Source organism: Lepidochelys kempii, chromosome 20 (genome assembly GCF_965140265.1).
Source record: "Lepidochelys kempii isolate rLepKem1 chromosome 20, rLepKem1.hap2, whole genome shotgun sequence".
Lineage (NCBI taxonomy): Eukaryota > Metazoa > Chordata > Testudines > Cheloniidae > Lepidochelys > Lepidochelys kempii.
This window is the reverse complement of record NC_133275.1, coordinates 15,570,492-15,592,918: the sequence shown is the minus strand read 5'-3', so window position 1 is coordinate 15,592,918 and position 22,427 is coordinate 15,570,492. Positions and strand designations below refer to the sequence as shown.

At 46.6% G+C, this 22,427-nt stretch overlaps 1 protein-coding gene across 8 annotated transcripts in view; it reads left to right on the top strand.

Moving 5' to 3' along the window:
* LOC140900694 (gametocyte-specific factor 1-like) overlaps positions 1–22,427 on the top strand; it is a 610,277-nt gene that overhangs the window by 569,373 nt on the left and 18,477 nt on the right. The window contains exons 1-4 of one of the 8 annotated variants that reach the window (XM_073318351.1): positions 10,130–10,283; positions 10,672–10,706; positions 11,521–11,629; positions 19,409–19,509. In XM_073318351.1, the coding sequence (XP_073174452.1) occupies positions 11,608–11,629; positions 19,409–19,509 (123 nt within the window). In that variant the 5' untranslated portion in view covers positions 10,130–10,283; positions 10,672–10,706; positions 11,521–11,607. Of the gene's footprint in view, positions 1–10,129; positions 10,301–10,394; positions 10,707–11,487; positions 11,630–19,408; positions 19,510–22,427 lie in introns of those variants that run through there. The other 7 variants (XM_073318352.1, XM_073318353.1, XM_073318347.1 and 4 more) reach the window with 7 other exon arrangements.

The following is a 22,427-nucleotide window of genomic DNA, read 5'->3' as shown; positions in this document are numbered from 1 at the left end:
GGGTGTGTGAGATGGGAATGGGGGTAAGAAAATTGGAATCATGTTTTGCTAAAGGGGGAGATGGGAACAGGGAATGGGGGTAAGAAAATTGGAATCATGTTTTGCTAAAGGGGGAAATGGGAACAGGGAATGGGAGTAAGGAAGTTGGAATCATGTTTGGCTAAGGGCAGGAATGGGAACAGGGACACAGGTGTAAGGCTTTGTGGTGTCAGAGCTGGGAAGGAGGATACTAAGGAAGGAAACTGGAATCATGCTTGCTGGAAGTTCACCCCAATAAACATCGAATTGTTTGCACCTTTGGACTTTGGGTATTGTTGCTCTCTGTTCATGCGAGAAGGACCAGGGAAGTGAGTGGGTGAAGGAATAAGCCCCCTAACAGTCTGCACTTTGAGCTAGGAGGGTCACTCCCAGTTCAATGGGACAGGCCCACACTAGCTCGGACAGCTCTCGCATGCTAAAATTAGAATGTAGCTAAAGCAGCACGAGCAGTGGGAGGAGCTAGCCACCTTGAGAATTGACTTTGGGGTTTAGACGGTTCCATACTTGGGGTGGTTAAACCTCCTGTTGCTCCTGCCATCGCAGCTACTCTCTATTTTTAGCACTCAGGGCTAGTGCGGGTATGTGTCATCAAGCTGGGAATTTTACCCCCAGCTCCAAGTGTAAACATGCCCTACGAGACAGTGTCCCAGCCTCTACGACTAAATGACTGCACCATGCTTTCCCCGCAACAATCCCGAAGCACTTTATAGCAACTCATGATTTCCTCCAACCACCACACTGGAGAGGTAGGGATATTAACATCCCCATTTATGTATGGGAAGCTGAGGCACAGAGAGATTAATGGCAGCTCAGTGCTGCACAGTGGGATTTTTTTCTCTCCCCCTCAATGGGAATACCAAAAGGGACACTGGGCATCATCTCTCACCAGCTAACTTGGCTGCAACTGCCCGGATCTCTTCCCAGCTGCTACAGAAGTACGTGATGGTGATTTTGTACAAGTTCTCCAGCAGCTCGGCATTCTCTTTGGCCTAGAGGAAATCAGTGACACATGAGCTCTCTCTGGCTAGAAGTGCCCTTTGACTGCCAGCACATGTTTTTACAAGCCATAGGTAAATCAGAGAAAGAACAGGTGACTGGGTGGACGTGGGAAAAATGGGGATCTGTGGCAGATTTACATTTCCCGTCACCCTCAGTCATATATCCCACTCTGCCCGTTATTTCCATTACCCATCACACATCCCCCCACACCTCTACACCACCACATGCCACACCAGTCAAGAATCTCAGACACTTCAACAGCTCACTCACAAGGTGTCTGCAAATGTCCACCTGGAGCTCTTCAGGCTTCAGCTCGGCTGTGCCATCAAAGGTGTTCATTAATTGCAGTTTGGAGCCTCTTCAGTCCCAAAAACGGGACCCTGAGGTGAAACGTAGCTCTGCATTCCTGAAAAACAGAAAGAGTGTCACACCATTTAATGGTTCCCTACTGAGTGCTTTGGTCATTCAAAGGGAACTCATCTGCTTGACTGCTCATCTATTTCAGGACAAAAAGGGATTCATCTGGATGTAATTGGCAGAAAACATGCAGGAATGACTAATAGAGGGGAGAGCTTCCTCTGAAACCTGGAGGTAGCATCAATGTCTTTTTGGAACCGATCTACCTATGAAAGCTGCTTCACCAGGTCTCTCTTCTGTTCTGGGGAGGCAGGGGCCTGGGGTGCAGAGACAGACAGGAAGAGAGAGCTGTTGGGCTCAGACCCATGACCTATCCTGGATTCTGGTGAGGCAGCCATGGACCAACCTGGCGGAAACTCACTCAGCAGAAAGGCAATGAACTGAGGGGAGAATTTGGGCCTCCACAGCAGGCAGGAATAGCAGAGCTCCCCTGGCATTGGGACGAAGATTCCTTTGGCTTAGTCAATAAGTCACTCTCGGTCTTACCACTGAAACCCTGGGGTTCGGGTCTTGCAGGTACAGCAGAAGTGTGACCCAGCTCTGTCTAACCTGGTCGGCGAAATAGGCCTTCCATTTTCTTTTTGTCAGGCAGGCCAGGATGCCAAATAGGACAAAGGCCAATAAACGAAGAGCATCATCCTCCTACAGCCAGGAAAGCCCCACAAGTTAGTAACTAAGGGGCAATCACATCACGTACCTCGCACAGCCATCTCTTCTACGCTAAAGTCGAGGGATTCCAACTCCAGCTAGTCGGAAACACTTTCATGAACCAATTTTTGATTTGAATTTGCTGATTCATCAAGCTATTTTAGCGACAGTTCCATTTTGATGAAATTCCTCCAGAAGTCAGGCAGGGGTCCTTAGAATCCTGCCTGCTGTCTTGCCAGTGCACTCATCCAGCTCCTTGGCAGCCGATCTAGTAGGCTGACTGGGATCGTGGGCTTCCAGACCCCCAGCTTCTGGGACTCTGGCTCTCAAATTTGCAACTCCCTGGCACCTCTAGCTCCCACAGTTTCCTGGGTTCCCAGCCCCGGGATAGTCTGAGAGCAGACTGCCCGGACCCAAGGCTTTCAACAGAGCTCGGTTGAGAATAGTAATTCTGTTTCACAAAGAGTTTTGAAGTTTGGGGAGAGGGAGTCCCACAACTAGGAACAAAACCAAAATTTGAAATCTCAAAATTCTCTGCAAAACGGAATCATCATTCCAACCCTCTCACATAAAAATGGTATAGAGCAGGCCCAACACTCTCTATTGTACCTTGGAAGCCCCTTTTCATGGTTATCTAGCTACCCAATCTAGTATTCAGACTTTCTTTGAGGTTCTCAGTGGCAAGAAAGAAGAACAGAAGGGGGAGACTGTGGGAGCAGGGATGTCATCCCCATCCTCCTAATGTTCTTCTCCTCCGTAAAACACCTCTCTTTCTTGGGGCCGAAACATCTCTTCACTCTGACATGAGCAATGCCCAGGGAGTAAACGGAGTCTAATCAAGATCGGTTGAAGTGGGGCTGGAGAGTTCTGGTCACATATGTTGTCAAAGTAGGTCCGGATCTGTTGGGTGAGGTCTCTGAAGGAAGAACCTATGTTCTTCTCTTTCAGCTCCTTCAGGACTTTGGCCACTGCTTTCATGCTCTCGCCAATGACTTCAGAACTGAAAGGGTCATTTAAGGCCCTGATCAGTATGACGATAAGAAACTTCTTGTGCTTTTTCACCTGTACAAACATACGACATTAAAGAACACTCATCACTGATCACACTTCTAATAAGTTTTCTTTAGCAGTTATGAAGCTGTGGGAATTTCATCTCCCCCTCCCACCCCCTGGAGACCTATAGCTATATTTCAGACCAGGTTCGAGCTACAATGAGCCAAACCTGGTGCCATAATACACCTGTGTCATCCTATTATTAGATTCCTAGTTACTTAGATTCCAAGGCCAAAAGGAACCATTGTGATTATCCGATCTGACCTCCTGCATAACATAGAACTTCCCTAAAATAGTCTCTGTTGGAACTAGAGTGTATCTTTTAGAAAAACATCCAATCTTGATTTTAAAATTGCTAGTGACAGAAAATCCACTACAACCCTTGGTAAATTGTTCCAATGGTTAATTAAAATTACCATTAAAAATCAATGCCTTATTACCAGTCTGAATTAGTCTAGCTTCATTTTCCCCCATTGAATCTTCTTATACCTTTGTTTGCTAATGGGAAGAACCCATTCTCAAAATGTGTTCCCCATGTGAGTAGTTATAGACTGTCCTCAAGTCACTCCTTAACCTTCTCTTTGTAAGGCTAAATAGATTGAGCTCCTTGAGTCTGTCACTAGAGGTATCTTTTCTAATCCTTTGAGAATTCTTGTGACTCTTCTCTGAATCCTCTCTAATTTATCAGCATCCTTCTTGAATTGTGGACATCTTATCTGGACACAGCATTCCAGCAGTGCTCACATGAGCGTCATATTCAGAGGGAAAAGAACTTCTTTACTCTTATTCAAGATTCCTCTCTTTATGCCTCCAAGGATCATTTCAGCCCTTTTGGCCACAACTTTGCATTGGGAGCTTATGTTCAATTATCTGCCATGACTCAAGTGGTTTTCAGCATCATTGCTTCTTGGGATAAAGTCTCTCATCCTGTAAGTATGGCCTGCATTTTTTGTTCCTAGATATAGACATTTACACATGGTCATATTAAAGTGCACAGATTGTTTGCTTATGCCCAGCTTAGCAAAGGATCCAGCTTGCTCTGTATTGACTGCAAAGAGGTTACTCGGGTATGTGAGAGAGCAGAATTTGGCCTAGTGCATTGTGTGCAGCCTCTGTAAACTCCGAAGAACTATTTCCCTTGGTTTCTCTAGTTATGCTGCATTCTAGTCAGTATTCTCTCTTACCTTCTCAGGTGCCCCATAGACTAAATTTCCCAGGCCTCTTTCAGCCATCTGACGGACAATGCTGTTCTTATCATGTGACCTTTCTTCCAAGATGTGTAAGACTGGCTTAAGGAACTTCTTCTCCCTGAGCATGGGATCACTCATTAGCTGAAAGAAAATCAACCTGTCCATTAGCCCCAATAGGATCAGTAAGATTGGGAATAGAATTTGAGCAGACATGTCATACACTAAAAACAACAAGGAGTCCTCCTACAGCCCCAGTCTTGAGGATACAGACAAATATGGCTACCCCTCTGATACTTGGCACATAATACACTGTAACTTTAGTATTCCACACAAATGAGAAAGGTCTACAAAACATGGAGCTTTCCTTTTGGGCACTAGAATAGGGATCCACTCACCTCTTGAGAGCCTCTTAGTGGCTGGGTATGGTATCACAGTCCTTTTCTCACCCCTGGTGCACACTGCCAGCCGTCCTCAGTGAGTCTTCTGTGGCTCAGGCCTCTGGCTAAGTCCCAAAGTCCAAATGAACCCCTTCTTGGATAGTCCAGAACAGTCCCATTGCCCTCACTAGGGTCTCCAGCCCCAACTCTGGGTCCTTTACATTCTGCCCTTTGTTTAAGTTCTCCCTTAGCATTGGAGCTAAACAGGAGCTAGGCACTGCTTGATTTCAGTTCATTGTCGCTTCTTCCTACCGGCCACTTTTAGCTTCACTCTCACCTCAGGGTTAAAGTTCTTCAGGACTCTCTTCCTGCAAACCCATCTTAAGTAAAGGCTGCCAGAATCAAACTCTGGCTGTCCCCTGAATTTCTGTGGCCAGAGAGCAGCACCCTTTCTTGCCCCTCCAGTTCCTGCCAGGAACTGACCTGTTAAGGCAGTTCAGCTCCTTTTAGCCGAGCCTGATGGGTTCGGATTGGCTGCTTTCATGAGGCCTCTCTAGACAGACCCAGATTGGGGGCTCTTTTCCTGGGGCAGGGTGTAGTAGGACCATGGGGCCTCTTGTAAGGAGCCTCAAAGCCCAGGTACAGCCCATCACAGGCACAGAGAGGTTGTTTTTCTTAGAATCGGATGAGCCCCAAAGATAGTTGCTTACCGTAAGTGGGAAATATGATGCAGATGTTGGAGGAAGGCTGTGGAAAGGGAAGATGCTCCAGCAGGTATCACACTAGCCTAGGACTTAGGAGACCCAGGTTCCATTTCCTGCTCCCTCAAAGCCTTCCTGTGTGACCTTGGGCAAGTCACTTAGCCCTTCTGTGCATCAGTTCCCTGCCTGTAAAATAGGAAGAATAGTGCTTCCCTACCTCGCAGGGGTGTTGTGGGGATACAGACATTAAAGAGTTTGGAGGTACTCAGATACTACAGTAATGAGAACCTAAGATAGACGTGAATGTAGTTGTGGGTTGCTTGGTTGGTAGTATTAGGACACTAGGTTCATTCAGAAGATCTGCTGAGCGAAACCAAAATCAGGAGCTGTTGGTTAGGATCAGCACTAGGACTTGGCAGAAGAGATCCAGCCATCCAAACTCTGTCTGTATCTCTCTCAGCCAGCACCTGGTTGTGTAGCTAGTATAGGCAATGATGGCAATAAAAACAACAGAGAGAGAAGGACTCAGAAAGGTGTCGTGAAGTTCCTGGTGAGGTTTCCATATAAAGGAGGACCTATTCTACTGTCTAAAATGACAATTACTCCTATGAACTGAACTGTACAACTCCCAAAAGAAAGGCAGACAACAATCTAATGGTGAAACTGCTCTTCAGAGCCCTGTGTCTTACCTGGGCAAGGAAAGCTGTGCTGGTGACTCGGTGGTTTTCTGTGGGGGAATTCACCCAGGGGAGGAGGCTCTGTATGATCTCAGGTGTTATGAGTCCAGATCTAAGCAGAAGACTGGAAGACAAAAGAAACCGCTCATGGGCTAGATTGCACACTTCAAAAAAGCTCAGCTGCTCTGAGCATACAGCTCTGATATCTAGGAGTGGGATCTGTGTGTTTCCACCCAGGACACCCCCGCCCAGAAAGCTATAAACGGGAGGTTCCCTCTCAGCCACTCCATTGGCTACTGATTCCCAAGGATAAAATGATGCCTCCTAGATCTCTTACCTCACCAGCAGACACACTTCCTCCTGGTGAGTCTTGGGGTTTTCCAGAAGAATCCATGTTCTCTGCTTCCTGAGCGCTCTCACCAGTCTCTCATTCCCACCCTTGAAAAGCACAGACTCGAATGCTTTGATAGAAAGCCTGGGGAAAGAGAGGCACAGACCTGCAGCAATCAGGAGGAAGGTACAGCTTGAACAGAAAGTCAGGAAGCCGCGGTTACTTCTCAGGTCTGCTGTTCAATTGACAGTTCATCCATTGGCAATATCCTGGACACCAGTGTCCCTGGAAGGACTTGATGCTGGGAGGTAAGTTTCAGTCTCATACATCTCCTAGGACTAGATTTGCTAGGGACAAAAATTTGCAGTCCTTTTTCTCTTTCTGCAAGCAGTATGGGCACTAAGAGAGTACAGTGATATGGAAAAGATACATGATCAGGACCCAAAAACAGGGGGCATCGAGTGTGGTGATCACTAATGGACATTTTGGGGTCATATCTCCAGATATGAGGTGACAGAGTGCTGAGGGTTTGCACCTGAGTCAGCACTCTGGTCACTATTCCTACTAATTCGGTTCCTCACAGAAGGACTAATTGGATAGAGGTGTACCTGATTACGAGGTCAGATTGGGGCTAGTGAGTCAAGGAACCAATCATTCCATTAACAGGGAATCTGTATAAAAGGACATGGGCAGGAGCCCTTTGAGGGGAACAGACAGAGAAAGAAACTTGGGTGACCAGATGTCCTGATATTTGGGGCTTTATCTTATACAGGTGCCTATTCCCGCACCCCCACCCCCGTCCTGATTTTTCACGCTTGCTGTCTGGTCACCCTAAGAGAAACAGAAAGACAAAAAGCTAGGAGAGCCTGACAAAGTGAGGTCTCTGAGTGGAAACACCTTACCCCCCCCCACCCGACTTTTGGAGAAGAGTTTAGAAAGTTGAGATACAATATAAAGGTGCTATGTATTGCTAGTGGGATTAAATAGACTATATGTTGGTGCTTAGACACAAAAAAGTCTCAACGCGGTCTGTGTTTGTGGAGGATGTGGGGGTGCAACAGCCCTCTCTGTTACAGCTGGGGGCTCATCAGGGATTTCCCTGTTATCTGTGCAAATGGAGAGCCTTTTGGAAAAGCTGGTGTAGAGGTTTGCTAGTCCGGGCGATGGAGGGAACACTGAAACAGGTGATGAAGCAGCAAAGAGAAGTGTAGAACAGGGGTTCTCAACCTTTCTGTTTCTGAGCCTCCCCCCACCCTCAACATGCTAGAAATACTCCATGGCCCAGTTCCAGGCCCGTTCCAGACCTCTGCCCTGCCAGGCATCAGAGTCTGGGCCTGGTATGTACATTCTAGTTCACTAAAAGGTTGCCCCATGAGTCTCAAATAAAAGCCCGTGTTATCAATATCATTGTGAAACGCATGTACAGATGCTGCGTCAAGAGTCATGTATATGCATTGAAAATTACATTCTTAGGATCTGTGTCTTGGGACTAGTCACCAGGAAAGGTGACAAAATGGTTTTCTTTCAGGCAAGAAATGTTTATCCATCTGTTTGTTTACATGTGCATTAAGCATGTAGGGTTCACATTCAGTTGAGAAGGACTGTGAGAACTTCAAAGAAAGAAAAGTAGCAAGAAGTAGACAGGGGGTGGGGACCCAATTTTGGGGTACACATCAAAGGTTTGCTCTAGTATAATTGGGGGACATCTTTCGCTTAGGAAGTAGATGGACCGCGAGTTTGCTTGATGAAAGAGGGGTCGCGCTCAGGCTTGGTTGAGAACTTTGGGTGAGAAACATCTTTAGACAGGAGGTTAACCTGTTGGTTAAGTTTAGTTTCTAGGAGCAGGTTATGATTTCATTTTACATGTAACCATTTTTGGCTTGCATTCTTACTGACGATCACTGGACTCTCTGCTCTTTGATAATCTCGCTTCTTGTTTTCACTAGAAATATATCTAAGTGCTGTGTGTTTTGCAGTATAGAATATAAGGAATAAAGTATCAAGTATAGAGTCTAAAGTAGAAGTAATAAACTGGTGTGTACTGTTCCACTGGGAACAGCAGGCCTGACAATTCTGTGGGAGTTCAGTGGATAAAGGGCTGGACACTATACGGAATGGTCAGAAGACTCGGGGGTGGGTTTGTGCCTGTCATTAACCTGTACGAAGAGACTGAGGTCTGAGGAGGCCTGGGTGGCAGGGTTTGTTTTGCCAGAGCCTGGTAGTTTCAGGGAACTGACCCACAGCAGGCACAGACAAGACTTCCTCACTCGAAGGGCACGTGACGGTAAGGTGCCTCGTAACCCTGGGAACTCCTGGGGAGCGTCACACAACTCTCCTGGAATTCTCTTGGTTTCTCTCCCTTCCTTCTAATTACCGGCAAGGGTTGCCCTCAGGAAGTTGTAGCCCTTTTCGGATTCTGTACCACAAACCCCTCCTGCACCACAAACCCCTCATCCCCGGCCACACCCCAGAGACTTCAGCCCCAGCCCTCACTCTCTCCCACACCCCAACCCCTTGCCTGAACCCACAGCCTCCTCCCACACTCTGAATCCCTCGGCCCCCACCCCCTAGCCTGGAGCCCCCTCCTACACCCCAAACCCCTCATCCCTAGCCCCACCCCAGAGCCCGCATTCCAGCTGGAACCCTCACCTCCTCCCGCACTCCAACTCCCTACCCCAGCCCAGAGCCCCCTCCTGCCTGAACCCCTCATTTCTGGCCCCACCCCAGAGTCTGCACCCCCAGTTAGAGCCCTCACCCCCTCTCATACCCGAATCCCCTGCCCCAGCCCAGCCAAAGTGATGGAGGCTGAGGGAGAGCGAGCCACCGAGGGAGGGGAAATGTAGTGGGGGGGGGAAGGGGAAGGGCCAGGGCCAGGGTTATTGGTTTTGTGCAATCAGAAAGGAGGTAACCCTAAGCATACACAGCTCCCAGACCCTCAAGTTGCACTCCCAGAATACACTGCTCCTGCCCCTCAGCTGCTGTCCCAGCCTGCACCGCTCCACCTCTGACCCACGTTCCCAGCATGCACTGCTCCTGCCCCTCAGCTGCTGTCCCAGCCTGCACCGCTCCACCTCTGACCCACGTTCCCAGCGTGCACTGCTCCTGCCCCTCAGCTGCTGTCCCAGCCTGCACCGCTCCACCTCTGACCCACGGTCCCAGCATGCACTGCTCCTGCCCCTCAGCTGCTGTCCCAGCCTGCACCGCTCCACCTCTGACCCACGGTCCCAGCATGCACTGCTCCTGCCCCTCAGCTGCTGTCCCAGCCTGCACCGCTCCACCTCTGACCCACGGTCCCAGCATGCACTGCTCTACCATCCAGGCTGCGCTCCATCCCCTGCCACCACTGCTGTCCCAGCCTGCACCATGGCCCCTTAGCCGCACTCCCCCTATTCGCCCCGCCCTCCCAACACGGCCTGCTCCAATCCAAGCCCGACCCTGGGGGGCGCCAGCTAACCCCTGCGCCGAGTGCCGAGTGCTCAGGCCCCTCCCACTCCGCCCCTTCCGCGGGCGGGCTGACTTGAGCAGCCTCGCTGGGGTGCCGGAGGGGAGGGGGGGTCGGAGCCTCGCTGGGGTGCCGGAGGGGAGGGGGGTTGGAGCCTCGCTGGGGTGCCGGAGGGGAGGGGGGTTGGAGCCTCGCTGGGGTGCCCGAGGGGAGGGGGTTGGAGCCTCGCTGTGGTGCTTGAAGGGGGGCGGGGGGTTGGAGCCTCGTTGTGGTGCCCAAGGCGGGGGTGGTGAGCGCCTCGCTGTGGTCTCACGGCGCGGGACGCGGGAGCTTCGCGGTGCCTGCTCCGGAGCTCCAGGAGCCGCCTTCACACTGAGACCATGCGCCGGTTCGGCGCAAAGTCTGCTGGGTAATGCCTCCCGCCAGGTTCGCCTCCCCTCCCTGGGGCCGGTAACCTCTTCCCTCCCCCCGGCCAGGTAGCCCTTCCCCCTCCCCTCCTTCTCCCTCCCCCTCCCCCCGGCCGGGTAGCCCTTCCCCATCCCTCCCCCTCTCCCTTTCCCCGGCTGGGCCGGCGGGGTAGCAAACATATTTTCTGATGGGCAACCAAATCTGAGATTCAGGTTGTCTCTAGACTGTGCAGTCCTTTAAATTCTGTCTTATTTAGACTTATAATCTTGGGGGGAAGGATTTTTTTTAGATGACCGATGCATTCAAATTGTATGAATTGCAGTGAAGACAGGAGAGAATCTAACTCTTTGCGTTTTTTGTTTGTTTGTTTGTTTTAACGAAAACATCAGGAACAAAGTTCTTCATACAGATCATGAGCCACAAGGTAGGTGTAAAAGTGTTGACCTCTCAGGCAGGTGTAGGGGCTCAGGATGGAGTATTACTTTAAGTGTGTATAAGAAAAGATAGCTGAGCTCCCCAAATACATGGCTTAATTTTTCTTGGGAACTGGTTCTTTGAATCCTCTTAAATGTATTGGGAAAAGAGGATGTTTCAGACAAAAATCTGTGGATTTTAGCATCTTGGAGGAAACCTTTTCTCTGTGGAGCACAAGAATACGTGGTTCCCGGTACCCTACATTATACGTGGGCCCCCAAGAATAAGCTTGTATCCTATGCATGTTCAGCGTAGATATAAAGTCTACCACTTGCTGTAGTGCAGTTGATCTTTGACACTTAATAGCTGTGATGAATAAATTGAAATGACTTTAAAGTTATTTCCAGTGCCTGGAAGTTGAAGCTAGAAAAACGCAGAATGGAAATAAGGTTTATTTTTAACAGTGAGGATAATTAACCATTGGAAAAATTACTAACTGTTGTAGATTCTCCATCAAATTTTAGAAAGACATCCAATTTTGATTTCAAAAAGATCTGCTCTAGGTCAAATGGGAATTAATTCATGGCAGTCCTATGCCTTGTGTTCTACAGAAGGTCAGCCTAGATCAGTAGTTTTCAACTTTTTTTCATTTGAGGACTCCTAAAAAATTTTGAATGGAGGTGCAGGACCCCTTTGGAAATCCTTGACATAATCTGTGGACCCCCAGGGGTCTGCAGGTGACAGGTTAAAAACCACTCCTAGATTATCATAATTGTCTCTTCTGGCCTTAGAAATCTGTGAAGCTCCTCATTTTTCGTCTGTAGGGTTGATATTTTTAGGAGGAGAGTGACACTCAGAGACTGGCTCAAAGAGTCCTCCAACAAAGCTTCAGTTCTTTCAGCAGCAGTAAAATGGATTTAGAAGGCAACTCTGGTAAGTGTTTCTTTGCTGGCTTCTAATATTCATGCAGGGAACTGGACTAGATGACCTCTCGAGGTCCCTTCCAGTCCTACAATTCTATATTTCTATTCATGTATCCTGCAAAGATACAGTGAGAGACAGCTTAGATCTTTGCAAGTATGAAAATATCTTAAACTTGGTGAAAGGAGGAAGTAGAGTAACTTTCCGCTATAGGCATTAAGTTTTGTGAATATATGCTTCTGTGTATTAGAGCAGCAGTTCACAACTTCTTTCATTCTGGGACCCAAAACCAGGTGCAGTGGTGGTCTTGCAATTCAAAACCACACAAAGTTTAGAGGCAATAAAGGATAATGTGGGTCAATATCACAGCAAGAAACAATACCTAGGTTTTTCAAGGTGGGTGTGAGACTGGCTGGGTAATATGTAGTTGTTGGGTCCGGGACTGGGTGTTCTGAGACAAATGCTTCTAGGCAGTGTATTGGGTGCAGATACTCTACATCATGACCCAACCTTTGTGAACCAGGAAGGCTGGAGTGGGGGCATAAATGCAGCTATGTGTGATTTGTTTTATTTATTTAGTGTATGCAATCCGGCCAAGTCGCAGCGTTCTTATCACTGATGTTCAAGGCATGAAGACCACCAGGAAGTTGCCATTTTGCAGTCCTCCACAGTGTGCATCATGGTTTGTGGGTTCCCACATTGACCTAGTGGACTATGTCCCCCAGCTGCAGCATGTCTGTGGTCTGGAGAAATGGAGGATCCAACTAGCAGATCAAATTTGCTTTGTGGGGTACAAACTGGTTATAAAGCTACAGTCATGTCTTGTGCAGCCAGGGCCTAAATCAATTTCCTGGGGATCATCCCAGTGAAGTGACTGTTCTTATTAAGGCCCTGTCCTTGCCATAATTCATAATTGACTTTATTACCAGTGGCTGGCTCCAAAATGCGTTTTGCTACAGACGCAACATGATTAATATCCTGTTAGTACTAGGGCTGTCAAGCAATTAAAAAATGTAATCGCGCACTTAAAAATAATAAAATACCATTTAAACATTTGTGGATGTTTTCTACATTTTCAAATATATTTATTTCAATTACAACACAGAATACAAAGTGTACAGTGCTCACTTACATTTCTTTTTTATGACAAATATTTATGCTCTACAAAAAAACCAAAGAAATAGTGTTTTTCACTTGACCTAATACAAGTAATATAGTGCAATCTCTTTATCATGAAAGTTGAACTCGCAAATATAGAATTATGTACAAAAAAATTGCATTCTCAAACAAAACAATGTAAAACTTTAGAGCCTACAAGTACACTCAGTCTTACTTCTTGTTCAGCCAATTGCTAAGACAAACAAGTTTGTTTACATTTGCAGGAGATAATGTGTCCATGCTGATGAGTTCTGCTCAATAACGATCCAAAGCAGTGTGGCCCAACACATGTTCACTTTCATCATCTGAGTTAGATGCCACCAGCAGAAGTTTGCTTTTCTCTTTTGGTGGTTTAGATCTGTAGTTTCAACATTGGAGTATTGCTCTTTTAAGACTTCTGAAAGCATGCTCCACACCTCGTCCCTCTCAGATTTTGGAAGGTACTTCAGATTCTTAAACCTTGGGTCGAGTACTGGAGCTATCTTTAGAAATCTCAGATTGGTACCTTCTTTGTGTTTGGTCAGATCTGCAGTGAAAGTGTTCTTAAAATGAACAACCTGTGCTGGGTCATCATCCGCGACTGCTATAACAGGAAATCCTATTTTTAAGAAAGGGAAAAAAAAAGTGATCCAAGTAATTATAGGCCTGTTAGTTTGACATCTGTAGTATGCAAGGTCTTGGAAAAAATTTTGAAGGAGAAGGTAGTTAAGGACATTGAAGTCAATGGTAAATGGGACAAAATACAACATGGTTTCACAAAAGGTAGATCGTGCCAAACCAACCTGATTTCCTTCTTTGAGAGAGTAACAGATTTTTTAGATAAAGGAAACGCAGTGGATCTAATTTATTTAGATTTTAGTAAGGCGTTTGATACTGTGCCACATGGGGAATTATTAGTTAAATTGGATAAGATGGGCATCAATAGGAAAATTGAAAGGTGGATAGGGAATTGGTTAAAGGGGAGACTACAACGGGTCCTACTGAAAGGTGAACTGTCAAGTTGGAGGGAGGTTACCAGTGGAGTTCCTCAAGGATCAGTTTTGGGACCAATCTTATTTAATCTCTTTATTACTGACCTGGGCACAAAAAGTGGGAGTGTGCTAATAAAGTTTGCAGATGATACAAAGCTGGGAGGTATTGCTAATTTAGAGAAGGACAGGGATACCCTACAGGAGGATCTGGATGACCTTGTAAACTGGAGTAATAGGAATAGGATGAAATTTAATAGTGAGAAGTGTAAGGTCATGCATTTAGGGATTAATAACAAGAATTTTAGTTATAAGCTAGGGACGCATCAACTAGAAGTAACGGAGGAGGAAAAGGACCTTGGAGTATTGGTTGATCATAGGTTGACTATGAGCTGCCAATGTGATATGGCTGTGAAAAAAGCTAATGTCGTCTTGGGATGCATCAGGAGAGGTATTTCCAGTAGGGATAAGGAGGTTTTAGTACCGTTATATAAGGCACTGGTGAGACCTCACCTGGAATACTGTGTGCAGTTCTGGTCTCCCATGTTTAAGAAGGATGAATTCAAACTGGAACAGGTACAGAGAAGGGCTACTAGGATGATCCGAGGAATGGAAAACTTGTCTTATGAAAGGAGACTCAGGGAGCTTGGCTTGTTTAGCCTAACTAAAAGAAGGTTGAGGGGAGATATGATTGCTCTCTATAAATATATCAGAGGGATAAATACCAGAGAGGGAGAGGAATTATTTAAACTCAGTACCAATGTGGACACAAGAACAAATGGATATAAACTGGCCACTAGGAAATTTAGATTAGAAATTAGACGAAGGTTTCTAACCATCAGAGGAGTGAAGTTTTGGAATAGCCTTCCGAGGGAAGTAGTGGGGGCAAAAGATCTATCTTGCTTTAAGATTAAACTCGATAAGTTTATGGAGGAGATGGTATGATGGGATAACATGGTTTTGGTAATTAAATATTCATGGTAAATAGGCCCAATGGCCTGTGATGGGTTTTTAGATGGGGTAAGATCCAAGTTACCCGGGAAAGAATTTTCTGTAGTATCTGGCTGATTAATCTTGCCCATATGCTCAGGGTTTAGCTGATCGCCATATTTGGGGTCGGGAAGGAATTTTCCTCCAGGGCAGATTGGAAGGCCCTGGAGGTTTTTCGCCTTCCTCTGTAGCATGGGGCATGGGTCACTTGCTGGAGGATTCTCTGCTCCTTGAGGTCTTCAAACTACAATTTGAGGACTTCAATAGCACAGATATAGGTGTGAGGTCTTTTTTAGGAGTGGTGGGTGAAGTTCTGTGGCCTGCATTGTGCAGGAGGTCAGACTAGATGATCATAATGGTCCCTTCTGACCTAAATATCTATGAAAATCTGTGGCAGCGTGCGGTGAAACAGTGCAGGGGGCGCACCGCTCTCCCCCAAGGAGTTCAGTCACACATTATTTAACCCATTATTTTTTTTAACAAGTGTCATCCGCATGGAAGCACGTCCTCTGGAACAGTGGCCGAGGCAGGAAGGGGCATACGAATGTTCAGCATCTCTGGCATGTAAATACCTTGCAATGCCGGCTACAAAAGTGCCATACAAACGCCTGTTCTCACTTTCAAGTGACATTGTGAATAAGTAGTGGGCAGCATATCTCCCATAAATGTCAACAGACTTGTTTCTCTCCGTGATTGACTGAACAAGAAGTAGGAGTGAGTAGACTTGTAAGGTCTAAAGTTTTACATTGGTTTGTTTTTGGGTGCAGTTATGTAACAAAAAAATCTATATTTGTAAGTTGCACTTTCACGATAAAGAGATTGCACTTCAGTACTTGTATGAAGTGAATTGAAAAATGGGATTTCTTTTGTTTATCATTTTTACAGTGCAAATATTTGTAATAGAATAGAGTGAGCACTGTACATTTTGTATTCTGTGTTGTAATTGAAATCAATATATTTGAAAATGTAGAAAACATCTGAAAATGTTTAATACACACACACAATAGAATACCAATTGAAATGTAACTGTGTGATTCATTTTTTTAATAATTTTTTTTGAGTTAATCGCGTGAGTTAACTGTAATTAATCGACAGCCCTAATTAGTACCATGGTCAGGTAAGGGTGCTGCCCTCTCCATGGTGTTGGTTTGATGCATTGAGGACTTTTTTCCACCCTATAGTAGTTCATGGATGCACGGGCTTGGTGCTCTGGAACCATTGAATGAAGTTCAGGGCTTGTCTCCGCTTCCGCTTAAGTTGTTGTCACTTATGTCTGTCACGGATATGAAAAAGCCACCCCCCTGAGCTGTCCACACCAGCACTAAGTCAGTGGAAAACACTCTCATTCTGTCATAGCTTCCACCTTTCCCTGAGGTAGAGTAATTATGCTGACAGGAAAGCGCTCTCTGGTCTTCATAGTGCATTTACACTACTGCCCTACCTTAGCGCAGCTGCAGTGAGTCTGGTGAAGACTAGCCCCCAGACCAGTGGGGCCCCTCTTGCAGTGTGACTACCCCTTGGGACACACTCGCACTAGGACAAGCCTCCTGGGCTTCAGCTCAGAGCATTCAGCATCCCTGTCGTACGCCATAAGCTCCCTGCAGTGAGCCACCTGAATAGGACACCTGGGGAAACCTTACACGCCCTCCAAAGGGGCCATGCACCCCCGACTTCAGCAGTCAGGAGTGACTCTCAGCCAGCGGTGTAAAACAGAAGGGTTTATTAGTCGTTTGGAACACAGCATAGAGCAGAATCTTGTTAGCACAGAAAGCAGGAAGTTACAGTAAAGTTCAACTTGAGCAGACCCAGAGCCATGGGTCTCTCCTCCTGAGTCCCAAACCAGGAGTCTGACCAGCCTCCAGCAGTCCACCTGCAGTCACACCCAGTTGCCCCTCCTCCATCTTGTATGCTGTTCCTCAGGCAAACCGGTCACCTGGCCTCCACCTCCCTTTGTTCTCCAATTCCTCCAACTGGCTCTTGCAGAGGATGGGGCCCGGCAATCAGTTGCCAGGATACAACTATTGTCTGGGCCCAGGGAGCTAGACGGCACTTGTACCTTCCCTCTCAGGGTATCTGCAAAGGTCACACACCCTTATCCCACCACCTAGATACTTGTGCAACACATAGGGGAAACTGAGGCGCGCACAGTATTCATGCAAACACTAGGACATTTTCCACTTCGTCACAAGTAGCCATTTGTCCTAAGTACCTGTGTCAGTCTTTCTCAAAGGCCTGTCTCTCAGATCTCCCTGACACTGTTTAGAAAGGCTGCAAGCTTTGGATTCACCAAGGGCAAGTGATACCTGACCAACCTGATTGCCTTCCATGATGAGATAACTGGTTCTGTAGATATGGGGAAAGCAGTGCATGTGATATATCTTGACTTTAGCAAAACTTTTGATACGGTCTCCCACAGTATTGTTGCCAGCAAGTTAAAGTAGTGTGGATTGGATGAATGGACTATAAGGTGGATAGAAAGCTGGCTAGATTGTCGGGCTCAACGGGTAGTGATCAATGGCTCCATGTCTAGTTGGCAGCTGGTATCAAGCGGAGTGCCCCAGGGGTCAGTCCTGGGGCTGGTTTTGTTCAACATCTTTATTAATGGTCTGGATGATGGGATTAATTGCACCCTCAGCAAGTTTGCAGATGACACTAAACTGGGAGGAGAAGTAGATACGCTGGAAGGTAGGGAAGGGTCCAGAGTGACCTAGACAAATTGGAGGATTGGGCCAAAAGAAATCTGATAAGGTTCAACAAGGACAAGTGCAGAGTTCTGCACTTAGGAAGGAAGGAAGGAAGGAAATCCCATGCACTGCTACAGTGCATGGGAAGGACCTGAGGATTACAGTGGATGAGAAGCTGGATATGAGTCAGCAGTGTGCCCTTGTTGCCAAGAAGGCCAATGGTATATTGGGCTGTATTAGTAGGAGCATTGCCAGCAGATCTAGAGAAGTGGTTATTCCCCTCCATTTGGCACTGGTGAGGCCACACCTGGAGTGTTGCGTCCAGTTTTGGTCCCCCACTACAGAAGGGATGTGGACAAATTGGAGGGAGTCCAGCGGAGGGCAACGAAAATTATTAAGGAGCTGGGGCACATGACTTACAAGGAGAGGCTGGGGGAACTGGGGTTATTTAGTCTGCAGAAGTGAAGAGTGAGGGGGAATTTGATAGCAGCCTTTAACTACCTGAAGGGGGGTTCCAAAGAGGATAGAGCAAGGCTGTTTCAGTGGTGGCAGATGACAGAACAAGAAGCAATGGTCTCAAGTTGCAGTTGGGGGAGGTCTAGGTTGGATATTAGGAAACACTATTTCACTAGGAGGGTGGTGAAGCACTGGAATGGGTTACCTAGGGAGATGGTGGAAACTCCATCCTTAGAGGTTTTTAAGACCCGGCTTGACAAAGCCTTGGCTTGGATGATTTAGTTGGTGTTGGTGTTGCTTTGAGCAGGGGGTTGGACTAGATGACCTCCTGAGGTCCCTTCCAACCCTGATATTCTATGATTCTCAGCTGGTCCCTGGTATCAAAAAGGTTGAAAAACACTGATTTATGTAATGAATCTGGCCCATCCTCCTTACTTCCAGCTATCTAGAAAACCTCCCACTGTCCGTTGGTCCATGTTCCTTTCTGTGCATGCCCTCTGTACACTGATACAAACGTGTATAAATAGCATGGAAGGTGTGAGGGGAGACACATTTGTGATGGCAAGAAAGCTGCTGCACGGACACAAACTGAATCCTGAAGAAGAGGTCTATGAATGCTTGAAAGCTTGTGTGTCTCACTATCAGAAGTTGGTCCTCCCCTACCTTGTCCCTTCTGTGTAACTGTTAAGTGATTAAGGTGATTCGTGCCTGTCTCTGGGTCATAGTATGGACTAGGAGGGAACGCTTTCAAAAAGTGCCTGTGACTTAGCCCCTCACTATGTTCAGTGAGTGTTGGGCTCTTAAGCACCTGCCAACCTCTGCACTTTACAGGGCCAAGTGCACTGTACTGCAAATTGCATTCCTTAACTCCAGACATGTTTGTTTGAGTTTGATTTTTTTCTTAATCCAGCAGAGATGGCCTTGGAGTATGAAGGTAAATGCAAAAGGATTTACTTCAGAATGCCGTGCTTCTGCCAATCCTTAGCATGTCACTGCTGTACAACTAACTAATTTGGTAGCTTCAAGGGTTTTTATAGTAATGTTTATTTCCAGCTCACTGTTCTGCATAAGTATAGTCATTCATATGTACTGGCCACTCTGCACTACTGATTGCGCTTTCATAGAATATCAGGGTTGGAAGGGACCTCAGGAGGTCATCTAGTCCAACCCCCTGCTCAAAGCAGGACCAATCCCCAATTTTTGCCCCAGATCCCTAAATGGCCCCCTCAAGGATTGAACTCACAACCCTGGGTTTAGCAGGCCAGTGCTCAAACCACTGAGCTATCCCTCCTCAATTTTTAATTTAATATTCCACTCACCCAAAATCCGAAGTGAATTTGGTTGGGTACACACAGTGAGTGCCAACTTAGCAGTTTTGCATTTTTGTCTCGGCTATTAAAAATTGATGGCTTAACCCCGTTAGAGGGCAGCTCCAGTAGCTAGTATGTTTCCACTCTTGTTAATTGTGTTGATGATGAACTTAGATCTTGTTTTACAGAATGTTTTCTTTTGTCTTTTTATTCCTTCTCTTCCAGTTGATGCTTTGGATCCAGAGAGGTTAATACAATGTCCCTATGATAAATATCATCAAATCAGGGCCTGTCGGTTTCCCTATCATCTTATAAAGTGCAGGAAGGTAGGATGGGATGTTAAGGTCTCTAATGCACTTGGGAAATCATATTTTTGTAAATGCTAATGCATGGTGAGCTCAGTACGCTGTGCTGCCTTTTGCTAGAAGGATGCATTCACTTGCTATTAGGCTGGAAGAAGCCGTCTTTATTTCATATTTATATCGCTCATCCATTTACCACTTCGTAAAAGCATCCCGTTCATATTTAGTAATGCCCTTCAGATCAGTGCATTTACCCTGAAGAAAGGCGAAACAGGTTCTTCAGAATACCTAGCTCAGTGATGGGATCCTATTCTCTTCCAACAGTTCACTCATGGGACCAGGGTATTTACTTCCCAATACAGGCCATGGAGCAAATGCAGCCAGTGTTATACGGATGCCTTCTGGCTGGCCAAAGCAGAAGCGATCTGATGTTGCAGTTAAATCTTTACTTTGCAATCAGAGCAGGAGAGCTGCTAAGCCATCTTTTTTTTATATTGCTAATAACTCTATTCAGTGTACATCTGTCTGCAAGTCCCTCTTCTCAGTCTTCTATCCTGGGCGAGAATGCTGTATATTTAAGAGGAGAATCTGCTCCTTTCTTTTGTCCTCTCAGTCTAGTATCTTATTTTAAGCTCTCCAGTGCTAGTGTATATTAGTTGTACTGGTATAAGCACATCCACGTGTTAAGATGATGTCCTGGTATGATTGTATTGGTTAGGAATCACACCCCTAGCCAACATCGCTATAGTGATAGAAAAGCCATGCAGAGCAAGCCTGAGCAGTGGGTTCGTCCTCTTTGTATTCTTGCTCTTTTCTAAGGGTAAAGGCTCTTCATTAAGTGGGGGACAGTAGTGCTCTTCTATGTCCACACTAGTTTACCTGTACTGGCAAAATGCTCCCAATATAGACGTGGCCTCAGCTGGAACATTGAGTAACTTCCCTCCTGTTTCAGAAGGGTTAAATTAACTGCAAAGACTTAAGCTCTAGCGCAGGCAGAGACTTATCATAGAATATCGGGGTTGGAAGGGACCTCAGGAGGTCATTTAGTCCAACCCCCTGCTCAAAGCAGGACCAATCCCCAACTAAATCATCCCAGCCAGGGCTTTGTCAAGCCTGACCTTAAAAACCTCTAAGGAAGGAGATTCCACCACCTCCCTAGGTAACCCATTCCAGGGCTTCACCACCCTCCTAGTGACAAAGTTTTTCCTAATATCCAACCTAAACCTCCCCCACTGCAACTTGAGACCATTACTCCTCGTTCTGTCATCTGGTACCACTGAGAACAGTCTAGATCCATCCTCTTTGGAACCCCCTTTCAGGTAGTTGAAAGCAGCTATCAAATCCCCCCCCTCTTCCTTCTCTTCCACAGACTAAACAATCCCTGTTCCCTCAGTTTCTCCTCATAAGTCATGTGTTCCAGTCCCCTCATCATTCTTGTTGCCCTCTGCTGGACGTTTTCCAATTTTTTCACATCCTTCTTGTAGAGTGGGGCCCAAAACTGGACACAGTACTCCAGATGAGGCCTCACCAATGTCGAGTAGAGGGGAACGAACACGTCCCTAGCTCTGCTGGCAATGCCCCTACTTACAAATCCCAAAATGCCATTGGCCTTCTTGGCAACAAGGGCACACTGTTGACTCATATCCAGCTTCTTGTCCACTGTCACCCCTAGGTCCTTTTCTGCAGAACTGCTGCCGAGCCATTCGGTCCCTAGTCTGGGGACTAGGTGCATGGGATTCTTCTGTCCTAAGTGCAGGACTCTGCACTTGTCCTTGTTGAACCTCATCAGATTTCTTTTGGCCCAATGCTCCAACTTGTCTAGGTCCCTCTGTATCCTATCCCTGCCCTCCAGCGTATCTACCACTCCTCCCAGTTTAGTGTCATCTGCAAACTTTCTGAGTGTGCAATCCACACCATCCTCCAGATCATTAATGAAGATACTGAACAAAACCAGCCCCAGGACCGACCCTTGGGGCACTCCACTTGATACTGGCTGCCAACTAGACATAGAGTCATTGATCGCTACCCGTTGAGCCCGACAATCTAACCAGCTTTCTATCCACCTTATAGTTCATTCATCCAGCCCATACTTCTTTAACTTGCTGGCAAGAATACTGTGGGAGACCATGTCAAAAGCTTTGCTAAAGACAAGGAATAACACGTCCACTGCTTTCCCTTCATCCACAGAACCAGTTATCTCGTCATAGAAGGCAATTAGATTAGTCAGGCATGACTTGCCCTTGGTGAATCCATGCTGACTGTTCCTGATCACTTTCCTCTCCTCTAAGTGCTTCAGAATTGATTCCTTGAGGACCTGCTCCATGATTTTTCCAGGGACTGAGGTGAGGCTGACTGGCCTGTAGTTCCCAGGATCCTCCTTCTTCCCTTTTTTAAAGATGGGCACTACATTAGCCTTTTTCCAGTCGTCTGGGGCCTCCCCCGATCGCCATGAGTTTTCAAAGAGAATGGCCAATGGCTCTGCAGTCATATCCGCCAACTCCTTCAGCATTCTCGGATGCAGCATATCCAGCCCCATGGACTTGTGCTCGCCCAGCTTTTCTAAATAGTCCCGAACCACTTCTTTCTCCACAGAGGGCTGGTCACCTCCTCCACATGCTGTGCTGCCCAGTGCAGTAGTCTGGGAGCTGACCTTGTTCGTGAAGACAGAGGCAAAAAAATACATTAGCTTTTTCCACATCCTCTGTCACTAGGTTGCCTCCATCATTCACACTTTCCTGGATTTTCTTCTTGTTCTCTAGTTTGTCTCTTACTTAATTTAAAAATAAAGTGGCTGAATTATTTAGGGTTTCAAAGCACTTACTCCCCATGTAGGGTTTTTAGGGCAATTTCATCTGTGCACTGAACCATGCCAGTGATGACACTGCAACAGTTTCACTGTGCTTCTTCTGGGGCTGATCTTCAATCAGATAAATGCAGGGCGT